Source organism: Caretta caretta, chromosome 14 (genome assembly GCF_965140235.1).
Source record: "Caretta caretta isolate rCarCar2 chromosome 14, rCarCar1.hap1, whole genome shotgun sequence".
NCBI classification, from domain to species: Eukaryota; Metazoa; Chordata; order Testudines; family Cheloniidae; genus Caretta; species Caretta caretta.
This window is the reverse complement of record NC_134219.1, coordinates 33,962,158-33,987,363: the sequence shown is the minus strand read 5'-3', so window position 1 is coordinate 33,987,363 and position 25,206 is coordinate 33,962,158. Positions and strand designations below refer to the sequence as shown.

At 46.2% G+C, this 25,206-nt stretch overlaps 1 protein-coding gene and 2 long non-coding RNA genes across 3 annotated transcripts in view; 2 read left to right on the top strand and 1 right to left on the bottom strand.

Annotated features, from left to right (window-relative positions):
* The window catches only part of LOC142069082 (uncharacterized), a 289,489-nt gene that overhangs the window by 121,981 nt on the left and 142,302 nt on the right, over nt 1-25,206 (top strand). The gene's annotated exons all lie outside the window — the stretch shown is intronic.
* The window catches only part of LOC142069081 (uncharacterized), a 289,831-nt gene that overhangs the window by 149,137 nt on the left and 115,488 nt on the right, over nt 1-25,206 (bottom strand). The window lies entirely within an intron of this gene.
* On the top strand, nt 4,103-23,225 carry LOC142069178 (olfactory receptor 10A7-like). Its single transcript, XM_075119687.1, has 3 exons — nt 4,103-4,724; nt 7,136-7,437; nt 23,040-23,225. The coding sequence occupies exons 1-3, from the start codon at nt 4,103-4,105 to the stop codon at nt 23,223-23,225; spliced, it is 1,110 nt and encodes a 369-aa protein (XP_074975788.1).

The following is a 25,206-nucleotide window of genomic DNA, read 5'->3' as shown; positions in this document are numbered from 1 at the left end:
GGAGACACAGAATGAACCAAGTGGGAGAAAGGTTGAAGTGGGACTGTATTGAAAAGCATGAAGAAAGAATACAAATATGAGAGAGCATTTACAGTTATTAAATCGAAGGGGAAGCCCGTTTTCCAAGGGTAGATCACAGGCACCAGCTCATCCCTTCAGATAACTGCAGGTCTCTTTACTGAGAAAGTCCCATTTCTGCAGAATGATGAAAGACAAGAACCTCAGTGGAACCGGAGTCCTGTCTGCCAAACCCTGAAGAGCTCTGTGTGTCGAAAACATGTCTCTCGCCAGCAGAAGTTGGTCCAATAAAAGGAAAGGAGGACTTGTGGCACCTTAGAGACTAACCAATTTATTTGAGCAGAAGCTTTCGTGAGCTACAGCACCTCACGAAAGCTTATGCTCAAATAAATTGGTTAGTCTCTAAGGTGCCACAAGTACTCCTTTCCTTTTTGCGAATACAGACTAACATGGCTATTACTCTGAATCCAATAAAAGGTATTACCTCACCCACGTGGTCTCAAACCCTGAGAAATGAGTTCATCGACTGAAGTGAGAGCTGTCCTACGAATAGAGGTGAGCACCCAATTCCAAACTGCTGCTGCTTTGCATTTATATATCACCTTCCGAACCGGGGTATTAAAGTGCTTGAGTAATTAAGCATGAGCAATTTAAGATTCACCTTCTGTGAAGAATGTGGAAAGTGTCTGTATTCATTTTTACGATACATAGTCTGTGTCAGGATGCTGGGCAAAGGTAGGTAGGACAAGTGTTAGGAGCTGGAGATCCCGGAACTGAAGCCAGGGGTCAGAGTCAGTATCAGGGTCAAGAGTCAAGCCGAGGGTCAGAGCCGGAGGCAGAATCAGGAATTGGGACAAGGGTCAAAACCAGGTTTCAGCATCCCACTTGTGTTTCTAGGGGTCGATCAGGAGTCAGAATCAAAGTCAGAGTCGAGGTCAGTACCAGGACTTCAGACACAGAGAAGCAAGGTGGTCATGGCAGCTGGCTGGGATCCACATTGTTGCCTGGACACTTCTTGGTGCGCCCCATGGGCGAATATAGGGTCAAGGAGCCAAGAGCACTTTCAGTCCGATCATGCAGGATGGAATTTACCGTGGCGTACAACCACTGCAGATTATGGGCCACAGGGAATGAGTCAGCTACAGGCACTGCCAGGTTGCAGTGTGGGGATATTACTTACCCGTTAACCTTACAGGCCCAGGTCCAAGTCCTGCTGATACGCACAGTTACTTTGGGTGGCTGTGGTATGGGTAGCTAAGGGTTAAATTCTGCAAGCACTGCCTCATGGTAGCTGTAGACAGACCTCAGTGGTCTGATGCTCAAAAGGAAAAGCCCCGTGGGAGAAATGCATGAAGCAGTGTATGAGAGATACAGGGTGGGTGAGGTAATATCTCTTATTGGACCAACTTCCGTTGGTGAGAGAGACAAGCTTTCAGCTACGACACTGCATGAACCAGTGTAGTCAGGTTCAGACGCCCTTCTCGAACCCCCAGGGGACCTTTGGGCAGGAACCCTGAACTAAGGGACTTCGGAGTGGATAAAAAAACAGCCTGTGGCTCAAAGGGTTACTGTGGTGCTTGGATATATAAACAGGGTGATCTGGAGCAGAGAGGCTATTTTACCTCTGTATTTGGCACTGGTGCGACCACTGCTGGAATCCTGCGTCCAGTTGTGGTGCCCACAATTCACGAAGGGTTCAGCGAAGAGCCATGAGGACGGTTAAAGGATTGGAAGACTCAAGGAGTTCAGTCAGTTCAGTTTAACAAGGAGCAGGTTAAGGGGCGAACTGATCACAGTCTGTAAGTAACCATGTGGGGATGAGAAATGTGATAAGGGTGGGCTCATCAATCTAGCAGAGAAAGGTATAACAAGGGTTAAGAGCTGGAAGTTGAAGCTAGACAAATTCATACGAGAAATAAGGCACAGTTTTTATCAGGGAGGGTAATTAACCACTGGAACAATTTACAAAGAGTCATGGTGGATTTCCCATCAGTGGAAATTTTAAAATCAGGATTGGATGTTTTTTCTGAAGGATTTGCTCTAGTTCAAACAGGAATTAATTCAGGGAAGTCTTACGGCCTGTGTTTCACAGCGATGCAGTCTAGATGATCCCAGGGACCCTTCTGGCCTTGGAATCTATGACTAAGTGGGGAGAGATTCTGATTGGGGTGTCAGACTATCCGAGAGGCCGGGGTTGCAGGGGGCAACCTGCCTCATTGTTTTTTGGGGGTACCTGGGTTAAGTGGAACCTGCTTAAACTGGCAAGGAAAGGCAGTGTTTAGATAGACAAATCGTCTCATACCATTTGAAGTCATCACGTATCGGGGTGCTTTACCTCCTACTGAACCGAAACAATACCCTCAAAGTTATCCAGATCTACGCTCCCACAAGTGCATGCGAAGATGAGGATATGGAAGGATTCTATCAGGAGCTGGAGGAAACCCTCTCTCAGAGTTCCACATAAAGGATTGCGATGGGAGATTTTAACGCCAAGGTTGGAAGAGGGAGAGAGGACGAAAAGTTCATAGGTATCGGAGAATGAAACGTGCGAGAACGGCTAGATATATTGGCAGAGACGAGGAGAATGTTCATTGGTAACACCTGGTTCCGAAAGAAGGCCAACAGAAGATGGACCCGGATCGCACCAAATGCGAAGACAAAGAATGAAATCGATTACTTCCTGATCGATAGACGATGCTTCCTGCAGGATATTTCAGTAGTGCCATCATTCAACACCGGAAGCGGCCATCGCCTGCTGAGAGCCAGACTCACGTTCACTGTGAAGGTGGAGAAAAAGGCACTGTGTACGGCGAACAGAAGGCACCAACCGGTAGCTTTTGACAAGGCAACCCTGAAGGAAAACATTTCCAGTGAAGACTGGAGCCTCCTGGACGGCTGCGATGAGGATTATGAGAACTTCAGCAAGAGACTGAAATGGTCCGTGAAATCAGACAATGTGTGCATAGGATTTTATTGTTTTAACCCTGTTTCCCTCTGCTAGGTATGTTTCTGTGAACCAACCAGTCACACCTGTTTTTGAAGAGGCCATCCTGAGTCACTAGAGGTTCACACTGGTCACAAGGCCCCAGAGAGGATTCCATAGCAGGGGACAAAGCCAGTTGTAGCTGCTGGAGTTAAATACGGATGGTGAAACAGGGACGCTGTAGCCTGCAGACACACGGCACCCATTCTATATACATGGGAGATAAAGAGATGGATATACAGCTGAATACTTAAGGAGAGAGAGAGAGAATAGAAAAATCAGTGAAATAAAAGTTTTAACTTTCCTACCAATATTGGTTGGAATTTTCTAAGTGCCTTAATGGATTTAGGTGCCCAACTCGTCAAGAGGAGCGGGTGCCTAACTCCTATAGAGTACTATCGAAGTCTCAGCCTTAATAGTCCAAGAATTCATGTTACAGGGAGAGAATTCCCAGCACAATTTAACAACATTTTCAGGTTCCACAACTTATATAATGGAAAAGGTTTTCAACTCTTATTAATATTTGCTAAAGGTAGTAAATCTGGCTCTACCTGTTGGGAATTTTTGATATTTTGGAACTGTGTAACAATGTGAAAGAATCACAGAGGTACATTCATAGATTTATAGATTGGAAAGCCACAAAAGACCATTAGATCCTCTAGTTTGATGTCCAGCACTAGATTTATTGATTGATTGATTTGGTTTATACAAAAATATGAAGACTTTCTCAGTAATGGTATCCCACATTTGGACAAACTTTGTCATGAGAAGAGATATGAGATTATGTGAATCAAACTATGTGTGTCTAAATGGCTGCCCATTATGGTGGGCTCTCAGACCCTTCAACATAGCAACTGGGTTCCTGGTCCAATTCGAGAGATGTTGATATTTTGTTAAATCTGCTGCATAAAACTTACGACAATATATCCAAAGAGTCAACATGCCAGCCAGCTCTGTTCCTGCAACTCCATTATCAAACCAGGGGGCTTCCTTCCCCCCCAACTTCTTCTTTGCTGGGTTAAAGCTTAAGTATGTTTTTGCCAATCATCTCCAAGACGTATTTTTCTCTTCCTCACTTTTTATCCTTCCTAGATACACCCCATGGCAAACACAGAAGGGAGGAATCAAACGTCCATCACAGAATTCGTCCTCCTGGGATTCAGGGATCTTCCTGAACTGCTGGCCCTACTCTTCCTGCTGTTTCTAGTGATCTACGTTGTGACCTTGGCCGGGAACATCCTCATTGTTGCGCTACTTGTGGCTGATCGGCACTTTCACACCCCCATGTACTTCTTCCTGGGGAACTTGTCCTGCTTGGAGACCTGCTACACCTCCAACCTCCTGCCCAGGGTTCTGGCCAGTTTCCTGACAGGGGACAATACCATTTCTGTTAGTGGTTGTATGACACAATTTGATTTTGTTAGTTTCTTTGCTGCTGCAGAATGCTATCTGCTAGCAGTGATGTCATATGATCGGTACTCGGCGATATGCAAACCGCTCCATTATGCGGCCCTCATGAATACCAGGTTCTGCCTGTCGTTAGCAGCTGGGTCTTGGATAAATGGATTTCTGGCTGGTATCATAGTCATAGTTCTTATGTTACAATTAACTTTCTGTGGCCCCAATAAAATCGATCATTTCTGCTGTGAATCCACAGAAATGTTAAATCTCTGCTGCAATGGCACCAACCAGATAGAGCTTGTCATTACCATCCTGGGACTTCTACATAGAGTGCTTCCGCCGACGTGCACGGGCTGAAATTGTGGAAAAGCAGCATCACTTGCCCCATAACCTCAGCCATGCGGAACGCAATGCCATCCACAGCCTCAGAAACAACTCTGACATCATAATCAAAAAGGCTGACAAAGGAGGTGCTGTTGTCATCATGAATAGGTCGGAATATGAACAAGAGGCTGCTCGGCAGCTCTCCAACACGAGTTTCTACAAGCCATTACCCTATGATCCCACTGAGAGTTACCAAAAGCAACTACAGCATTTGCTCAAGAAACTTCCTGAAAAAGCACAAGATCAAATCCGCACAGACACACCCCTGGAACCCCGACCTGGGATATTCTATCTACTACCCAAGATCCATAAACCTGGAAATCCTGGGCGCCCCATCATCTCAGGCATTGGCACCCTGACAGCAGGATTGTCTGGCTATGTAGACTCCCTCCTCAGGCCCTACGCTACCAGCACTCCCAGCTACCTTCGAGACACCACTGACTTCCTGAGGAAACTTCAATCCATCGGTGATCTTCCTGATAACACCATCCTGGCTACTATGGATGTAGAAGCCCTCTACACCAACATTCCACACAAAGATGGACTACAGGCCGTCAGGAACACTATCCCCGATAATGTCACGGCTAACCTGGTGGCTGAACTTTGTGACTTTGTCCTTACCCATAACTATTTCACATTTGGGGACAATGTATACCTTCAGATCAGCGGCACTGCTATGGGTACCCGCATGGCCCCACAGTATGCCAACATTTTTATGGCTGATTTAGAACAACGCTTCCTCAGCTCTCGTCCCCTAAAGCCCCTACTCTACTTGCGCTATATTGATGACATCTTCATCATCTGGACCCATGGAAAAGAAGCCCTTGAGGAATTCCACCATGATTTCAACAATTTCCATCCCACCATCAACCTCAGCCTGGTCCAGTCCACACAAGAGATCCACTTCCTGGATACTACAGTGCTAATAAACAATGGCCACATAAACACCACCCTATACCGGAAACCTACTGACCGCTATTCCTACCTACATGCCTCCAGCTTTCACCCTGACCACACCACACGATCCATCGTCTACAGCCAAGCTCTGCGATACAACCGCATTTGCTCCAACCCCTCAGACAGAGACAAACACCTACAAGATCTCTGTCAAGCTTTCTTACAACTACAATACCCACCTGCAGAAGTAAAGAAACAGATTGATAGAGCCAGAAGAGTTCCCAGAAGTTACCTACTACAGGACAGGCCTAACAAAGACAATAACAGAACGCCACTAGCGGTCACCTTCAGCCCCCAACTAAAACCCCTCCAACGCATTATTAAGGATCTACAGCCTATCCTAAAGGATGACCCAACACTCTCACAAGTCTTGGGAGACAGGCCAGTCCTTGCCTACAGACAGCCCCGCAACCTGAAGCAAATACTCACCAACAACCACATACCACACAACAGAACCACTAACTCAGGAACTTATCCTTGCAACAAAGCCCGTTGCCAATTGTGCCCACATATCTATTCAGGGGACACCATCACAGGGCCTAATAACATCAGCCACACTATCAGAGGCTCGTTCACCTGCACATCCACCAATGTGATATATGCCATCATGTGCCAGCAATGCCCCTCTGCCATGTACATTGGTCAAACTGGACAGTCTCTACGTAAAAGAATAAATGGACACAAATCAGATGTCAAGAATTCTAACATTCATAAACCAGTCGGAGAACACTTCAATCTCTCTGGTCACGCAATCACAGACATGAAGGTCGCTATCTTAAAACAAAAAAACTTCAAATCCAGACTCCAGAGAGAAACTGCTGAATTGGAATTCATTTGCAAATTGGATACTATTAATTTAGGCTTAAATAGAGACTGGGAGTGGCTAAGTCATTATGCAAGGTAGCCTGTTTCCTCTTGTTTTTTCCAACACCCCCTTCCCCCCAGATATTCTGGTTTAACTTGGATTTAAACTTGGAGAGTGGTCAGTTTAGATGAGCTATTACCAGCAGGAGAGTGAGTTTGTGTGTGTATGGGGGTGGGGGGGAAGTGAGAAAACCTGGATCTATGCAGGAAATAGCCCGACTTGATTATGTAAAGAGTTGTCACTTTGGATGGGCTAGCACCAGCAGGAGAGTGAATTTGTGTGGGGGGGTGGAGGGTGAGAAAACCTGGATTTGTGCTGGAAATGGCCCACCTGTTGATCACTTTAGATAAGCTATTACCAGCAGGACAGTGGGGTGGGAGGAGGTATTGTTTCATATTCTCTGTGTGTATATAAAGTCTGCTGCAGTTTCCACGGTACACATCTGATGAAGTGAGCTGTGGCTCACGAAAGCTCATGCTCAAATAAATTGGTTAGTCTCTAAGGTGCCACAAGTACTCCTTTTCTTATATTCACTCTGCCTCCATTTGTATTAACCATGATGTCCTACGTGTGTATCATCTTCACCATCCTGAGAATCCCTTCCACCGCCGGGAGGCAAAAGGCATTTTCTACCTGCTCCTCTCACCTCATTGTGGTGGCCATTTTCTGTGGGACCCTAATCACTGTGTACCTGCTACCAAAAACCAACACACTGAGAGACCTGAACAAAGTGTTCTTCATCTGCTACGCAATTCTGACTCCTATGGCCAATCCCTTCATATACAGCCTGATTAACCACGAGGTCAAGGAAGCCCTGAAAAAACTGTCAGTAAGTGTCTAGATTTTATGAGAATTCAGAAACTTTAATCCCTTAAGGCAAGATGGTGTAATACTCATGCTATGTGGATCTTATTTCTCACTCCATTTTTGGTGATATGCACTTATAACATTTTGAGGATGTGCAAAGTTTTGAAAGTATAAGAGGAATCAATACCAGGACTGTTGGAATAAAACTGAGCTGTATTTTACTTGCTGAATGTGGGTAGATATCTCGATTAATTCCATACACTAGAATAACTTAGGGCTAGATCTACGAAGGGACTTAGGTGTTGCAATGAGTAAGTTTTAGTGCCATGCCAGCCAGTGGGAACCTATACGGTGCATGGGGAGAAGTAGGCAGCTAAGAAAGGGATCCCCAGAGATCAGCATGTGGAGCAAGGAGCTGCCTCACCTAGCCAAGAGGAAAAATCAGTTAGAGTGTTGCCTAAGCCCCATCTCTCCCATGGAGTTCGACACTGCCTCTGCTTGGGATTTTCAGCTGGGAACCCCAGGGGGGAGGGGTGAACTCACCAGGCTGTTGGAGACTCAGGTTCAGTCCCCCCGACTAATACGGAGCAGGGATATGACTGTGGGTTCCCCACCCCAAGCGAGTGTCCTAGCCACTGGACGGCAGAGTCCTCCTCTGGCCCAATGCATGTTTAATTAGTTTTACACAGTGGAACAATGTCCTCAGGAGACTCTGAGGGAGCCCCAGACCTGATTGCCCTCCATGCCAGTGCACGGGGAACTCACCCGAGAAGAGGGAAACCCAAGTTTAAATGGCTCCTCTTTGGGGGGGGGAGGAGGGAATTGGACCTGTCTCCCCCACATCCTGGCTGAATGCCCTAGCCACTGGGATCAGGGTTATAATGGAGGCTCCATGCCCCTCAGCCACTTTGGCTGGGGATAGGCATGCTGGGAGCATGCCTACCGGATTGAGCCCTGCAGGTGAGACAGGCAGGGCCACGTCTAGCTTGAGGCTCCTGTGGGGGTGAGGTCTGAGCTGAGTGCCTAGACTGAGGGGGCTGTGCATATGTTCACTGGCAGAGACTGGCTCCTACAGGCCTTTAGTGGCAGAGATTTAGCCACCTATGACATCAGGTGTCAGCTGAGCCGGTGTTTTGAGGCTCTCAGTGGTGCCTAAATGCTGGCCCTAGGCACCTGAGTCCCTTTGTGGACCTAGCTCTGAAAACCCAACTTCCGAAGTGACGGATGCTCTTCAGCCCCTGGCCTCTCAATGAGATTTGTGTTCCTGTGTCACCAAGCTCGCTTGAGGCCAGATGTACTTAAAGGTATTGAGGTGCCTAGTGGGATTTTCAAAAGCATCCAGGTGCAGAACATGCCAAAAATGGGTTTAAGCCCCAAGATGGTGCTGAAAGTCCTATTGGCGTCTAAATACATTTTAAAATGTATCAGTGAAATCCTTGCTGATCTTAAGCACAAAAAAGAAGCTTACAAGAAGTGGAAGATTGGACAAATGACCAGGGAAGATTATAAAAATATTGCTCGGGCATGTAGGAGTGAAATCAGGAAGGCGAAATGACACCTGGAGTTGCAGCTAGCAAGAGATGTTAAGAGTAACAAGAAGGGTTTCTTCAGGTATATTAGCAAGAAGAAGAAAGTCAAGGAAAGTGTGGGCCCCTTACTGAATGAGGGAGGCAACCTAGTGACAGAGGATGTGGAAAAAGCTAATGTACTCAATGCTTTTTTTGCCTCTGTCTTCACGAACAAGGTCAGCTCCCAGACTACTGCACTAGGCAGCACAGCATGGGGAGGAGGTGACCAGCCCTCTGTGGAGAAAGAAGTGGTTCGGGACTATTTCGAAAAGCTGGACGTGCAGAAGTCCATGGGGCCGGATGCGTTGCATCCGAGAGTGCTAAAGGAGTTGGCGGATGTGATTGCAGAGCCATTGGCCATTATCTTTGAAAACTCATGGCGATTGGGGGAAGTCCCGGACGACTGGAAAAAGGCTAATGTAGTGCCCATCTTTAAAAGAGGGAAGAAGGAGGATCCTGGGAACTACAGGCCGGTCAGCCTCATCTCAGTCCCCGGAAAAATCATGGAGCAGATCCTCAAGGAATCAATTGTGAAGCACTTAGAGGATAGGAAAGTGATCAGGAACAGTCAGCATGGATTCACCAAGGGCAAGTCATGCCTGACTAATCTAATTGCCTTCTATGATGAGATAACTGGTTCTGTGGATGAGGGGAAAGCAGTGGACGTGTTGTTCCTTGACTTTAGCAAAGCTTTTGACACGGTCTCCCACAGTATTCTTGCCAGCAAGTTCAAGAAGTATGGGCTGGATGAATGGACTATAAGGTGGGTAGAAAGTTGGCTAGATTGTCAGGCTCAATGGGTAGTGATCAAAGGCTCCATGTCTAGTTGGCAGCCGGTATCAAGTGGAGTGCCCCAAGGGTTGGTCCTGGGCCCTTTTTTGTTCAATATCTTCATAAATGATCTGGAGGATGGTGTGGATTGCACCCTCAGCAAGTTTGCAGATGACACTAAACTGGGAGGAGAGGTAGATACGCTGGAGGGTAGGGATAGGATACAGAGGGACCTAGACAAATTGGAGGATTGGGCCAAAAGAAATCTGATGAGGTTCAACAAGGACAAGTGCAGAGTCCTGCACTTAGGACGGAAGAATCCCATGCACCGCTACAGACTAGGGACCGAATGGCTCGGCAGCAGTTCTGCAGAAAAGGAGCTAGGGGTTACAGTGGACGAGAAGCTGGATATGAGTCAACAGTGTGCGCTTGTTGCCAAGAAGGCCAATGGCATTTTGGAATGTATAAGTAGGGGCATTGCCAGCAGATTGAGGGACGTGATCGTTCCCCTCTATTTGTCATTGGTGAGGCCTCATCTGGAGTACTGTGTCCAGATTTGGGCCCCACACTACAAGAAGGATGTGGAAAAATTGGAAAGAGTCCAATGGAGGGCAACAAAAATGATTAGGGGACTGGAACGCATGAGTTATGAGGAGAGGCTGAGGGAACTGGGATTGTTTAGTCTATGGAAGAGAAGAATGAGGGGGGATTTGATAGCTGCTTTCAACTACCTGAAAGGGGGTTCCAAGGAGGATGGACCTAGACTGTTCTCAGTGGTAGCAGATGACAGAACAAGGAGTAATGGTCTCAAGTTGCAGTGGGGGAGGTTTAGGTTGGATATTAGGAAAAACTTTTTCACTAGGAGAGTGGTGAAACACTGGAATGCGTTACCTAGGGAGGTGGTGGAATCTCCTTCCTTAGAAGTTTTTAAGGTCAGGCTTGACAAAGCCCTGATTGGGATGATTTGATTGGGGATTGGTCCTGCTTTGAGCAGGGGGTTGGACTAGATGACCTCCTAAGGTCCCTTCCAACCCTGATATTCTATGATTCTATGAAAATCTGGCTCTTGGGCACTTCTGAAAATTTTACTCCTGGTCTTTAACCTCTCCGATGAGAGCGGAGGGAATCATTACGTTTACAGCTTGGTGGCCCATATGAGACCGGGACCTCTGCCAACTGTCCAAGGGCACAGAGTGTGCATAGTTTCATAGGGATCCCCTGGGTTGGATATCTGCACAAGAGCTCACCAGAGGGTGGCATGTGAGCTCTGTACTGAGAGCCAATATCACACGGATTGTCATAACTCCTTAAGAATTATCGAGCCAAACATTTCACAAGGATTATGTATCTATACTGAAAATACCATCTTGGAGTTGAGCCAGGTCACCAGGAGGTGACACACCTCCAGAAATACTTCCTAACTGTAAGAACAGTGGGACAACGGAACAGACGCCTAAGGAGGTTGTGGAAGCTCCTTTATTGGAGGTTTTCAAAAGGAGGCTGGAGAGCCAGCTGTCTTGAATGGTTTAGACAAAACAAATCCTGCATCTTGGCAGGGGGTTAGACTAGATGACCCCTGTGGTCCCTTCTAACCCTATAGTTTTATACCTCTGAGATAACAGGATGCTTTTCTCCCTGTCTGGCCATTTGTATATTGTAGGCCTCACCATGGAGGCCTCTTTACAGAACGAGCCTGGTGCAAGTTAAGAGATTGCAAAATCGGAGAGAAACAAAACAGCAGGGGGTGTTGAGAGTCCTTCACCTAGGAGACAAGTTAACAGTGTTTGTCTTATGAAAGGAGGGTCACCACTAGCCTGGCTATAAAGCACAGCAAGGATTTTGCGGGAGCAATACTCTACAAGACACATGTATCTTGTTAACTAAGTTTGGGCGCTAGAATACATGTTATGATTTTATTTTGTTATAGGTAACCATTTGTTTCCAGTACTTGCTACTACTGGAATCTCTAAGCTTTGCTAAATAAACTTCTATTTGTTTTCACTAGAAACATATGTAAGTGCTGTGTGTTAGGCAGAGCGGTGATCCGAGATGGAATGGTTAAGCTAAGGTTTTCTGGTTCTTTGGAAGCAGCAGATCTGTGAATATGGCAAGTGTCCAGTGGACCAGGCGCTGGTCACTCCAGGGGGATGCTCTGAGGCCTTGAGCATTGGTATGTGCCCAACGCGAACTGTAAAGTAACATCAGGGCCTGCAGAGGCCTGGAGAGGAGTGCTTGTCGCCCAGGGCTGGTGGAGTTGGGGAGCTGACCCCCTGGTAGGTACAAACAAGTCTTCCTCACACTGAGGGCAGGCGGTGGCGAGGTGCTTCACAGCACTGGGTATTACAGGAAGTGTCACAGCAAAACTGATCAAATTAGTAAGTTTTTTTTGTTTTTAACCAAAATGAGTCTCTCACTGACATGAACGGCTGAAAAAATTCTATTCAAGTTGAATGAAATTTTTTCAGTGCGAATTTAAAACATTTCAAGACATTCCCAATTTTTTCTCCCGAAAACTCTTCACCAAATTCAACCTGAATTCCTGAATAGTTTCACTGCCCTGAAAAATGCATTTTTATTTTTTTTGGCAAATTTACCATTCACTGAAGAAATGTCTCCATGCTCTCCCTGTGGGCCATGAGTGACTCTATCTGGGTGATTGTCTACCTGAGCTCTCTGGGAGAGGGGATGCACAGAACATTTGCCCCCCACTCTCGTAGATTGCGTTGGATACAGGCTGAGTGTAGTGCTGCACACTGGGATATTTGTGGGAACTCCCAGATTGTGAACTTGGGAACCACTTGTGAGATGAGGATCCTGGGTGGAGGAATGCGCAGAGGGGTAAGGATGCTGTGTGCTCCTTGTCCCAGGTGCTTTATAGCTCAGGCCCCAGGTTTCAATGGCATGGCACAGGCTGATGGGTGTTGGGAAAGCAATGAAAATGTTGATATGTTGAATAATGACTCCCTGAGAGGGCTCCGGATTGACATCCCTTCGCTAAGTAGCTGCATTGTGTAACAGTCACTAGGTAGCAACATTGCAACTTTTATACTATTTATGCTGCTACAGCGTCTAATGGACCTAAGATGGCAAAGCAGTGTCCCAAAGGAGTGGGGCATCTCTGCTACTGGGACAAGGTGAGAGCTGAGAGTAATGCAAGAGAAAAGGGCACCTATCGCTAGGCTTGGCAGAAGTCGGTTTTTATTTGTTTCAATGGATAATATTGATTTAATCCATAAAAATAAAAAATACTTAAATACATTTTCAGTTGCAGAAAATTATGGGGGATCAGACCGTGGGTGGGTCAGTCAATAGTTATTTAATTACAGTACTTGTTGAGATTCAAAAAGTTAAAGCTTTAAACTGTTAAAATACAAATTTTTAACATCCCGTGTCAAAATATACCAAGTAAATATCCTTAAATCAAACTCTAAGTTCTCAAGCAGCATTTTTCGTTCTTTGCCGATCTGTAAATTTCAATGGTCATCAATGGAAATTTTTTTCATCAGTTTGTGTTGGGTGAAATCAACATTTACCAAGAAAAATCTAATTCTTCGAAGCTGAAGTATAGTTCATCTTTTCCTCCTGTTTATCCTCTACAGAATCCTCCTGGCTCTCACTGATGGCTTCTTATGTCTCGCTCGCGATCTATATTTTCCACAATAGACTCCCCCATGTGTATCCCTTACCCTGTGCCGCCACCTAGTGCACAGTATATTGTCTTTATCGTTGGTGCTGCCTGGCTATCTAGCAGCCACAGCACCTCGGCTGAGAAGGCTTTTCTGTAGGTGTCCTTTTCTCTTGGCTCTCAGTGGGTGCCAGTAACACAACACGGCGGGGTCCTTATTCTCTGCTGCCACCCAGTGGCAGCAAATGTAGAGTGCAGCTGCCCCTTTCCATTGTCCTTATCTTCCACTCTCCTCTAGCAGTCATTACAGAGTATAACAGCCTGTTCCCTCTTCCTTATCTCCTGTCCTCTAGGCGTATTCCCAGAGTAAAATGGTCCTTTCTCCTTTCATTACCCTCTGCTGCTACCCAGGAGCCCCACTGTATAATACAGTTGTGTCTCTGGCCAGGTCTAAACAGAAATGTTTCCCAGTACAGTAATGTTGGTTAGGCTTTTTAATGACACTTCTTCCCCAGCAAAATCCCTAGCGTAGACCTGGGTGTACCAACCAAAAAATGTGCTCTTACTAATATAGCTTATTTCTTTCAGGGAACCCATTTGTATAAGCTCTACAAGCAAAATCACTTTCTTGCTGGTAAAAGCCATGTCTGAGGTCGGAAGACTTTCAGGGAGAGCTCTGCCCACCAAAGTTGTTCTAGTTTGGGCTAGATTTCATACCAGAATAACTTTGTGTATTAGGGGTGTGATTTTTTTTTTAACCAATATAATTACACTGGCACAAGCCCTTATACCTGGCAGTTACAGCAACGCAAAGATTCCTTATACCAGGATAGCTCTGGCTACAATTCACCAAAATATCATTATCCAAATTCAGCAGGTAAACTACAGTTCAAGTTGATTCTGACTGTAATGATCCCAGTACGGACTCCTCTTACCTATTTAAATCTTTGCACATCTGCAAATGTTATAAGCGCACGTGACCAAAGACTGAGCGAGAAGAAAGGGCTACACAGCATCTGAGTATCAAACAGCAAAGCAGCTGCGCTCGTCACCATTTTGTCTTTTTTTTTTAAAGTGAGATTTCTGAATTCTCAGACAATCTGGACCAGGGTTTCTCAACCTGTGGGCCGAGACCAGAAATTGTCACCAGAATGTTTCAAAGGTGGCATGGCAGCTCCTGTCCCACAGGGCTGGCTGGGCTCGTCCCCCTGCTCCAGGCACTGCAAGCTCTGGGGCAGAGGTGGTACCAGCCCATTGGGGGCCCTAAGCAGGAATATTTGGGGGGACCCCCCCACAGCACACATACTAATAACTTATAGGGGGGCCCCTTGAGCTGCTCGAGGCCCTAAGCGATTGCTTAGTCTGCTAACGCCTAGTATCAGCTCTGCTCTGGGGTCCCAGCACCACTCAGGTTTGGCCCAGCCATCATGATGGCGGGAGTCCAGGTAGGCCAAATCCGAGTGAGTGGCACTGCCCTGGGTGCCCTGTTAGGGTCTAACCGGGTGAAATGTAAGGGCTACGCTGGAGTCAGACAGGAGGACCTGATGGTCTCTTCTGGTCTTAAACTCTATGAATTACTGATAAATGGGGATGGGTGGTAGGGGAGAGGATTGAGGGTGGGGAGAGTGTTCCGGGGGGTGGGGAGTGTCAGGCCAGGGGGAGGGGAGAAACACTGGAAGGGGATCAAGGGAATGGTGGAAGGGGGAGGGGTGGGCTAAGGAGGTGGGGATTGTCAGCTCCACATTCCCCTATCTCGTTTGAAGCCACCACCCCTTTCCCTTCCCCTCCCCTACTCCTCTCTAGCCTGGGTGGTAGTGGGGGGGGAGAGATGCCTCTTATTCACAGCCCCATTGCTCAGGGCAATGGCTGGGAGACAGAGAGGGACACACCTCAGACAAAGGCGGGAAGGGGGTGTCAGCAGCCCCAGGCTCAGTCAGGATCTCAGGGACCCTGCTCCTCTGGGGGCTTTTCTGCCCCCGCCCCCCATGCATGAGCCTGGTCCGCACACTTCCACTGACACCACCGACAGGACTCGGTGCTGAAATGCGGTGTCCTTGATCTCTTAAAGTGCGGCTGCACCTATCCTTCTATCACAGCGACAGCTCTGATCAAACTGTTCCAGCTAATCCCCTACCATAAACAGAGGTGGATCAGATTGCGAGTTTAGTAGTTTAAAAAAAAAAATCTGTAGGGGTATTATTTAAATTAGAAATGGAGAGAAAGCTGGCAGGGAGAGAAGTCAATCAATGACATGTTAGAAAGGGTGAAGATAGCTGATAAGTGGCTGAGCTGCTAACGAAATATATAGTCTATATTGCACTATATGACTGGAGAGGAGCAAATAGAGACGGCTGCTTGGGAATTTTCCATCAAAATGTTTTTTGACAGAAAATGCAGTTTTGTCAGAATCAACATTTTTCACAGGAGTTTCAGCCAAACATTTTAAATGTTTTTCCTGATGGAAAATTGGAATGAAATATTTTGTCCTGGATCAGGATGATTTGAAATGAAAATATCAGTTTGTCAAATCCAGTCAAAACATTCAATTTCAGGCCAGTTGGATGCACCCAACTGAGCAGCCATGATACTTCATGGGAGCTGTGGGCTGGGCTCTTGGGCTGGACTACATTTCCCTTGATGCACTGAGGACTCGCTTCTGCTTGAACCATTCAAAAATTCATAGATTTGAAGGCCAGAAGGGACCACTAATCCTCTAGTCTGACCTCCTGTATAACATAGGCCATAAAACTTCCCCAAAATAATTGCTCTTTGAATTAGAGCAGATCTTTTAAATAAAAATAACAATCTTGATTTAAAAGTGTCAGTGATGGAGAATCCACCATGTCGCTTGATTACTTGTTCCAATGGTTAATTACCCTCACTGTTAAAAATTTATGCCTTATTTCCAGTCTGAATTTGTTCAGCTTCAGTTTTCAGCCATTGGATCTTGTTATACCTTTCTCTGCTAGGTTGAAGAGTCCATTATCAAATATTTGTTCCCAATGTAGGTACTCATAGACTGTAATCAAGTCACCCATTAACCTTTGTTGTTAAGCTAAATAGATTGAGCTCTTTGAGTCTATCACTGTAAGGTGTGTTTTCTAATCCTTTGGTCATTCTTGTTTCTCTTCTCTGAGCCCTCTCCAATTTATCAACATGCTTCATGAATTGTGGTCACCAGAACTGGACACAGGATTCCAGCAGCGGATGCACCAGTTCCAAATATAGAGGTAAAATAACCTCTCTATGCCTAGTCGATATTCCCCTGTTTATGCCTCCATTGCAGTCCATCAGATGAGATGTAATCCAGCCAGGGAGTCCAGCTCAGAGAGGAAAACAGGACCATGAAGCACCCACACTGCAATGCCCATGGATCGCTGAAGCAGCTCAGGGGGAGAGAGTTTAATGTCTAACCTACCCCAATTAAATGTTTCAGTTTGGTTAAAAACAAAAACCAAAATGTATCAATCTGAGAATGTTTGTTTATCATTAGGGGAAAACAGGTAGGCACATGCCTGTGGAGGAGAACCTAGATCTTCTGTCTCCCACTCCTTTGCCTTAACACTAAGACCATCCATCATTCCCATGCATAGAATTTCACATAATGAAATCGCTTTTATTTAACCCCATGCAGGAGAGCTCCTCTTCAAGCAGAGAAATGGACAATGGAATGATGGTGACTGAATTCATCCTTACGGGACTTTCCAATTGCCCAGCCATTCGCTTATCCCTTTTTGTTGGTCTACTTGATAACCCTTGCTGCCAATGGCCTCATCTTCATAGCCATAGGGACTGAGGCTAAGCTGCACAACCCCATGTACTTCTCCCTCAGCAACCTCTCCTCATTAGATATCTGCTGCCCCACTGCTACAATGCCCAAGATGCTGGAAAACCTCTTGTCTGAGAGCAACACAATTTCCTTCACTGGCTGCATGTTGCAGCTCTACTTCCTGGTGGCTCTAGCAGGGACGGAGGTTTTCCTCTTGGCAATGATGGGCTAGATGGTCATGGCCTAGATGGCCTGGAGGATGGTGTGGATTGCACCCTCAGCAAATTTTCAGATGACACTAAACTGGGAGGAGTGGTAGATACACTGGAGGGTAGGGATAGGATACAGCAGGACCTAGACAAATTAGAGGGTTGAACCTCCTAAAGTTTAGGTTGGATATTGGGAAAAACTTTCACTGGAGGGTGGTGAAGCACTGGACTGGGTTACCTAGGGAGGTGGTGGAATCTCCATCCTCAGGGGTTTTTAAGGCCTGGCTTGACAAAGCCCTAGCTGGGATGACTTGGTGGGTGTTGGTGGTTGGGATGACTTAGTGGGTGTTGGTCCTGCTTTGAGCAGGGGATTGGACTAGAAGACCTCTTGAGGTCTCTTCCAACCCTAATATTCTATGGATCTGGTCAGAAAATGAGGGTGGGAAATCACTAAAATGTTCATGATTTCCACCCCACCCTGTTTTTAATCCAAACCTCATTTGACCAATATTGTCCAACCATCTCTGTTACACCTTAGTGTAATACAAAGATGTGACTATGAAGAACATTCTAGACATGGCTGAGTCAGACAAACCAGATTATTAGGGCTGGTCAAAAAATTGTCAACTTTTTCAGAGAATTGGGAGTGTGATTAAATGATTTTTTTTTAATGGAAAGTATATGCTTCCCTTGCAAATTATTGATTTTTCATCAGAAAACTGAACCTGCTGCCAAAAACCCCGAAACTTTTGGAGGGTGGCAGTTTCATCTGAAAATGTTTGTTTTTAGCAGTCTGGGGCCAAAAATTGTTCAGTTTGCAGCTGAAATTTTTCAAAATTTGGTTGTTTGAAAACAAAATAATGGGTTTGGGAGGGGTATGTATTTTGTCCAAAAAGTCAAAATTTTCCCTGGGGGAAAAAACAAACATGTTCTGACCAGCTGGATAGATGATTTGTTTGTCAAAACCCGTTGTGACATGGTGAGGAATGCAAGGTTGATAGCGGGTGATTGTTCTGTATTTCCAAAGTTTCATATATGATATTCCAAAAAAAATGTCTATTATCTGATCCTTTGTACCCAGAAGGCTGAGATTTTTCAGAGGTCCCTAGAAAATGTGGATGCCTCAATTCCCATCAGTTTTCAGAACTGGGCTTCCAAATTCCTTGGCAGCTTCAAGAATTTCCGTCATTGGCTTCTCCACATTTATCCCGGTATAACTGAGTCCACAGTTAAAGTGGTTCATCTTCACGCATTGCGCTCAGGCTTAGGCATCCAGACACCTAGAATGGAGCAGCAGGGCGACCCTCAGAGACACAAACATCGGTACACACGGAACGGTCACTTCCCAAATTTAGGTGCCAACTCCGAGTGACACCTACAGGGTTTGGCGGCAGCTGAGGGGGGGGAGGATTGTGAATTGCAGTGGGGCCTAGAACTGGTTCAAGTTACCTCTTCTCTGGCAAGGGAAGAGCCAGGGACTCTCGGGGACAAAATCCGTCTCCTGGTCTGCTCCTGGGGCAGTGTCTGCACTGCCCCTTATGCAGGGATCAGGATAAAGTCCTTCTTGTGAGTTCACTCCCATTTGTGTTTCTTTTTTGAGTGGCCCAGCAAATGGGCTTGCCACTAGCCGTGTCTGGAAAACGGTGAACTTGAAGCAACTCGCACAGAGTTTCATGGAAAGAGACTCTGAATTCACAGCATTGGGCATGCCCAGAAGACGTAGGACCTCACTGCCAGAAGAAATGGGGGTAGGGTGAATGTAAAGGCTAGGGTGAAAGTTATAAGGTCCAGTGTGTGGGTGTCACTGCAGGAAAGGTTTGTCATGATCACCAAGCGTAATTTAATTTGTCTACAGAAAACCAATTGTAACATCATACCCATTAATATGGAAGTAATCAGAAATCTGCTCATCCAAGACCAGCTGCTAGCTGGAGGCAGAATCTGCCATTCATAAGGGCTGCATAATGCAAGGGGTTACATATCACTAAATACCGATCATAAGACATTGTAGCTAGGAGATAGAATTCAGCACCTGCCAGAGAATCAAAAGTATAAATTGCATGATGCAGCTGCTAACAGAAATGGGTCTGTCCCCAGTCAGGAGACTGGCCAGCATTCTGGTCAAGATGGGCAAAGAGAAGCAGATCTCCAAGCAGAAAGAATGGAGGTGTGAAGGGGGGGTGCGAAGGTTCTGATCACCCACAAGTAGCGCAACAACGAGGATGTTCCTAGCCATGCTCACAGTGTAGATCACTAGAAGGTGCAAGAAGAGAAGAACCTTCAGTTTTTGGGTATTCCTGGATCCCAGGAGGATGAATTCTCTGACGGACTTTTGATTTCCCTATTTTGCGTCTGCCATGGCTTGTATCGAATGTAACCAAACAAACTCTGCCGTGTAATGAGGAGAACACAGAATTAAATGTTAATACATTGGCACCACTTAATTCTAGACTTGTTAAACCTGCCTCCTCCTTTTGGCCAGCAGTGTAAGGACTAGCTGGAGAATCCAGACCAGGGCTTCAAACTGGATTTGATATTTTGGAAAGTGGATTAGATTCTACTTCAGGTAAAATGATAATCATAGAACCATGCACTCCAGCCTAAACCCTAAGAAATATTGAAATCCTAGGCATGAAATAAAACCAGTATAAACCTCTCTTCTCCGCCATCTTTTCATGCACAGTTTGGGACATTGCAATCCTAATCCGCATCCCCATCCTCCGCCACCCTAGATTGCCCTGCAAGTTAAGCATGTGCTCAAGTATTGTGGGGAATTGGGGTCTCAATTGCTAGCAGTCTCCTGGGGGCAGCTACCATTTTGTGCTCACTTCTAAAACAAAATTACTGAGGCGATACACACACTGTGCTCTCTGTCATGGATACTTTATTTTTATTCCTTCTGTTGCTGTTTGCCTTTAATATCAAATAAAAAAAGTCATTGAGGCTGAGATTTTCAAAGCTGTCTAAGGAATTCAGTCATCCAATTCACAATCAAACTAGTGGGAACTGTGTGTTCAAATCCCCTAGACAGCTTTAAAAGGCTCAGCTGGAAAGTATATGCTTACTCTCTGTGTATGGGAAACAGAAAAGAAGTCAACGTCCTAGACAGAACTTCAAGATCACAGGTCAAGGCAGGGGAATTAGGGCAGGATTGCTGCTGTGGTTGGTGAGCTTTGGGAAATGTTTTTAATTATGATTTTATTTTTGTCTTTTATATTTCTTTACAACAGACAGTAGCTTCATGGAGCAGTGGAACATGTTATGCTTTGTGGACAAGTAGTTGATAAATTGAAGAGGTTCAGAGAAGAGCCACAAGAATGATTAAAGGATTAGAAAACCTGCCTTATAGCGATAGATCAAGGAGCCCAATCGATTTATCTTAACAAAGAGAAGGTGAAGGGGTGACTTCCATACAGTCTGAGTACCTATATGGGGAACCAATATTTAATAATGGGCTCTTCAATCTGGCAGAGAAAGGTACAACATGGTCCAATGGCTGGAAGTTGAAGCTAGACAAATTCAGACTGGAAATAAGGCATAAATTTGTAACAGTGAGGGTGATTACCCATAGAACAATTTACCAAGGGTCATGGTGGATTCTCCCTCACTGACAATTTATAAATCAAGATTCAATATTTTTCTAAAAGTTCTGCTCTAGGAATTATTTTGGGGGAAGTTCTCTGGCTTGTGTTATACAGGAGGTCAGACTAGATGATCACCGTGGTCCCTTCCGACCTTGGAATCTATGAAACCTGAGAGGTGGCAGATCTCTGTTCAAATCCTTTCTCCCCCTGAGCCAGAAGGGGGACTTGAACCAGTGTTATCCTACACCCCAACTACATAGCCTAACCACTGGGTTAAAAGTTATGAGGGAGGTCCTCCTCTTGCCCCAACTCCAGCCATCCTTGCTTTGCATAAGATTGCCTAAAAGGGCCCAATCTGGTAGGTGAGCTCTGACCATGTTTACCAAATTGGGCCCCACAGACAAATGAGGCAGAGGACTGGTTATCTCCTCCCAGCTCGTACATCGCTCTGGGGCTCAGGTGTCTGTGTGGTTGGCGTTGGGCTGCGGAGCACATGCCCAGAGGCACCTTGGGAACTTTTACTGCAAAAAAGCAGGAGCCCAGGGAGTTTAGGGACCGACAGCGTTTGACGGCAGCTCAGCAACAGTTTTGTGAATCCCAGAGGGGGCCTGACTCTGGGATCTTCAGGGGCCTAAAGTGGTAGTTAGGTACCCAAGTTCCTTTGTGGATCTGGGCCTTTTGGATTTTGGCCCTTCCCTGTTTAGGCAATTTTGAAAATCCCACATGGGACCTCTCTGCATCTTTAGCCTGTGAAATACCTTTGAAAAGCTGCCCCCTGTCTCTGGGTGTGTCTGCTCCCTGTTTGCAATATGGGGATCACAGCGCTGCCTACACCACAGGGGAGTTGTGAGGCTAAAGAAATTGTGTGAGGCGCTTACTCCAATGTAGGCCATAGAAGTACTTCAGAGAAAGCGAAATAATGAGGTTCCTCATGGGTAATAAGTTCAAAATCAGCGATTTAAGGACTTTAGTCCCATTTTCAAAAAGTTTTGGGGATTCCTGTCTTCCAAAGCAGACACTTCTGTCTTCCATTGGAAACCCAGTTTTTTGGTGAAAAAAGTTTTGATGGAAAATTTTCCACCATCCCTTGTTCAAAACAGCTGTCCCTGGAAACTTTGACCCTGACTATCAAGCTGTATATTCTCCACCCCAAAGAGAGAAGAAAAAGTCTTTGTCTCATCTATGAGTCCCTTACGTTGCAAGGATTCAATGCATCAGGGAACCTGTCTCAATGGAGGCATAAAAGAACTTAAATACTCAGACTCCTCAAGGTGTGGCTTCTTCAGAGTTGCTCAACACGCTGCTCGCAAGCTTTAAAGCACGTGATTAGATTAGATTCAAATATTTTTTTAAAGTCAATGTTTTTTCTACACGTTATTGCTTTTTAACCAAGCGCATCGGTGCATATCTTTAGCTTGGTCCTTTTTCTCCACTGCTTTGTACCTTTGTGTAGTCATTTCTCTGTGAGCAATGTGAGCGGTGACTGGGTATGGAAACACTCCTCCTAGTACAAGTGGGTAATTCTGATATGGAGTCATTTTGCACTCACCTTGCATCGGTAGAAATGACTACACATGGTACAAGGGAGCAGGGAGTCAGCCGCTGGTGTGTTGTTCCTCTCCCCTTACCATTTTGCTATACTAAGGAATAATTTATAATTTATAGCTGGAATTTCCAGCGGAACCGAAGGGAGTTACCCACCCAACTCCCCTGAACTTAAAGTTCTGTGCCTGAAAAAAATGTAATCAGGATCTTGGCTGCTAAGTACAGTCTTAGTGGGTCTCTATGAAAGTGATTCATAGATACTAAGGTCAGAAGGGACCATTATGATCATCTAGTCCGACCTCCTGCACAAGGCAGGCCACAGAATCTCACCCCCCACTCCTGCGAAAAACCTCTCACCTGTGTCTGCACTATTGAAGTCCTCAAATCATAGATAGATGGATGGATGCAGTGTTTGTCGAAGCCATGTCAGTCCCAGGATATGAGAGAGTCAAGGTGGGTGAGGGAATATTTTTTATTGGACCAACTTCTGTGGCAAGAGAGGCAAGCTTCTGAGCGTCCACGGAGCTGCTCTTGATGGCTGGGAAATGTACAGAGGCTGGGTCTGCGCTACGGACCTCACAGCGGCGCAGCCGTGCTGCTAAAGCTGTGCCGCAGCAAGGTCTCCCGCGCAGCTGCTCTTCTGCCGGCAAAATCAAACCACCCGAACAAGCGGCGGCCGCTTCGTCGGCAGGAGAGTGTCTCCCGCCGACATAGCGCTGTTCACACGGGCGCTCCGTAAAACCTTTGTCCGTCAGGCCTGGATATTTCTTTTCACACCCCGACAGACAAAAGTTTTACCAACAAAAGTGCTAATGTAGACAAAGCCAGAGAGTGTCACAGATAAATACAAAGGGGAACAGATTGTTCGGCATAAGCAGTTAACACACATTTCAAGGGACCATTCAAAGTGAAGTGGCTCGTTACTACCCTCCAGTCATAGGGAGGAAAGGAAGGGGGGTGGAAAAAAGCAGCTGGGAGGGTGGTTAGTCGGAGTCACAGATTGTTGTAATAAGCCATAAATCCAGTGTCTCTGTTCAGTCCATGATTTTTAGTATCTAGTAAAGTTATGAATTTAAGCTCCCAGGATTGTCTTTTGAAAGTGTTGTGCAGGTTTCCTTTGAGGATGAGGACTGATAGCTTAGACACAGAGTGATCACTTTGTGAAAAGTGTTCTCCCACAGGGGATGGGGTGGTTTTGTCTTTGATCATTTTTGTCTTGACTTCATTAAATCACTAAATGCTCCATAGCGATCACTGTGCTCTCAAATGAACTCTCACAGGAAAATGATAGCCGGTGAGGCTGGAGCTCAGGATATGAAGTCTAGTGAGACGGATGGGCTAAGTCTGCTGACCCGGGCTGGGAGACTCGCTCCTGGTTGCTCCAAAATGCTGTGTAGACACATCCAACGTGGTCTGGCTGGTATCGGAGCCAGGGATATCAACCTCTGTAACCTGATCTGGGGAACAGGAAATAAAGCCTGGTCTACTTGGTGAGACAGAGCAATCCTCTCCTCGTTTTACAGAGCAGGGAGATTCAGGCTGACGTTCTCAAAACGGGCCACTTGCTTTAGATGCCTCCTGTTTTGGATGTCCAAGTTGTGACACACTGAGCCTGGCTTTCCAACTGAAGTCAGTGGGAGCTGTGGGATCTTAGTGCCACTGTGCATAAAGTGCCAGATGTCCTACACTGGGCATCCACAAATGAAAACACCACTGAAAATTTGTTGTATCAGAGATTATGTATATAAATTTCTTATACGATTCACCAATGTCATGGTGCGGGACTCACCCCTGCGGTGTTTCCTGCTGGTCGTCCTTGGGAATTAGCTCTTCCAGCCTCTGGAGCACCCTCTGCAGGCTGGTGTCCCGCTTGCCGCTGGCCCCCGTGTCCCTCCCAGACCACGGTGCCCCTTTACCCGGGCTGCTGCCCCCTGCAGTACCCCACAGATTTGGGTCTCCCCTCCCCAGGGAACCCCCACCCTCTATCCCCACCTCACCTCCCCAGCTCCTCTGGCCTTCCCCCAGCCCTGCTCCGCCTCAGGTACTATGGTATGCTCCCCAGCAGCCAGGCTTGTCTCCCTCTACAGCTAGAGGAGACTCTCTGCTCCTGGCCTACTGCCCTCTTATAAGGGCCAGCTGAGCCCTGATTGGGGTGTGGCCACAGCTGAGCCTGCTTCCCCCAATGAGCCTGGGAACTGCTTGCTCCCAGCCACAGTCCTGGGCTGTTTTAAGTCCTTTAAGGCTGGAGCAGGTGACCATCCTGCTACAACCCAACTTAACCAGTTAATGAACCAACCTGATAGCTTTCTTTGACAGGGTAACAAGCCTTGTGGATAGGGGGGAAGCGGTAGCTGTGGTATATCTTGGATTTTGTAAGGCTTTTGATACTGTCTCACGTGACCTTCTCATAAACAAACTAGGGAAATACCATCTAGATGGAGCTACTATAAGGTGGGTGCATAACTGGTTGGAAAACCATTCCCAGAGAGCAGTTATCCGTGGTTCACAGTCATGCTGGAGGTGCATAATGAGTGGGGTCCCACAGGGATTGGTTCTGGGTTGGGTTCTGTTCAATATCTTCATCAGTGATTTAGATAACGGTATAAAGAGTACTCTTATAAAGTTTGCGGACCACACCAAGATGAGAGTGGTTGCAAGTGCTTTGGAGGATAGGATTAAAATTCAAAATGATCTGGACAAACTGGAGAAATGATCTGAAG

Coding starts and splice junctions, on each gene's coding strand:
- LOC142069178 (XM_075119687.1), top strand. CDS start 4,103: ATGGCAAACACAGAAGGGAGGAATCAAACGTCCATCACAGAATTCGTC. Junction 4,725..7,135: donor CATTACCATCCTGGGACTTC/TACATAGAGTGC, acceptor CTCCTTTTCTTA/TATTCACTCTGCCTCCATTT. Junction 7,438..23,039: donor AAGCCCTGAAAAAACTGTCA/GTAAGTGTCTAG, acceptor GGAAATGTACAG/AGGCTGGGTCTGCGCTACGG.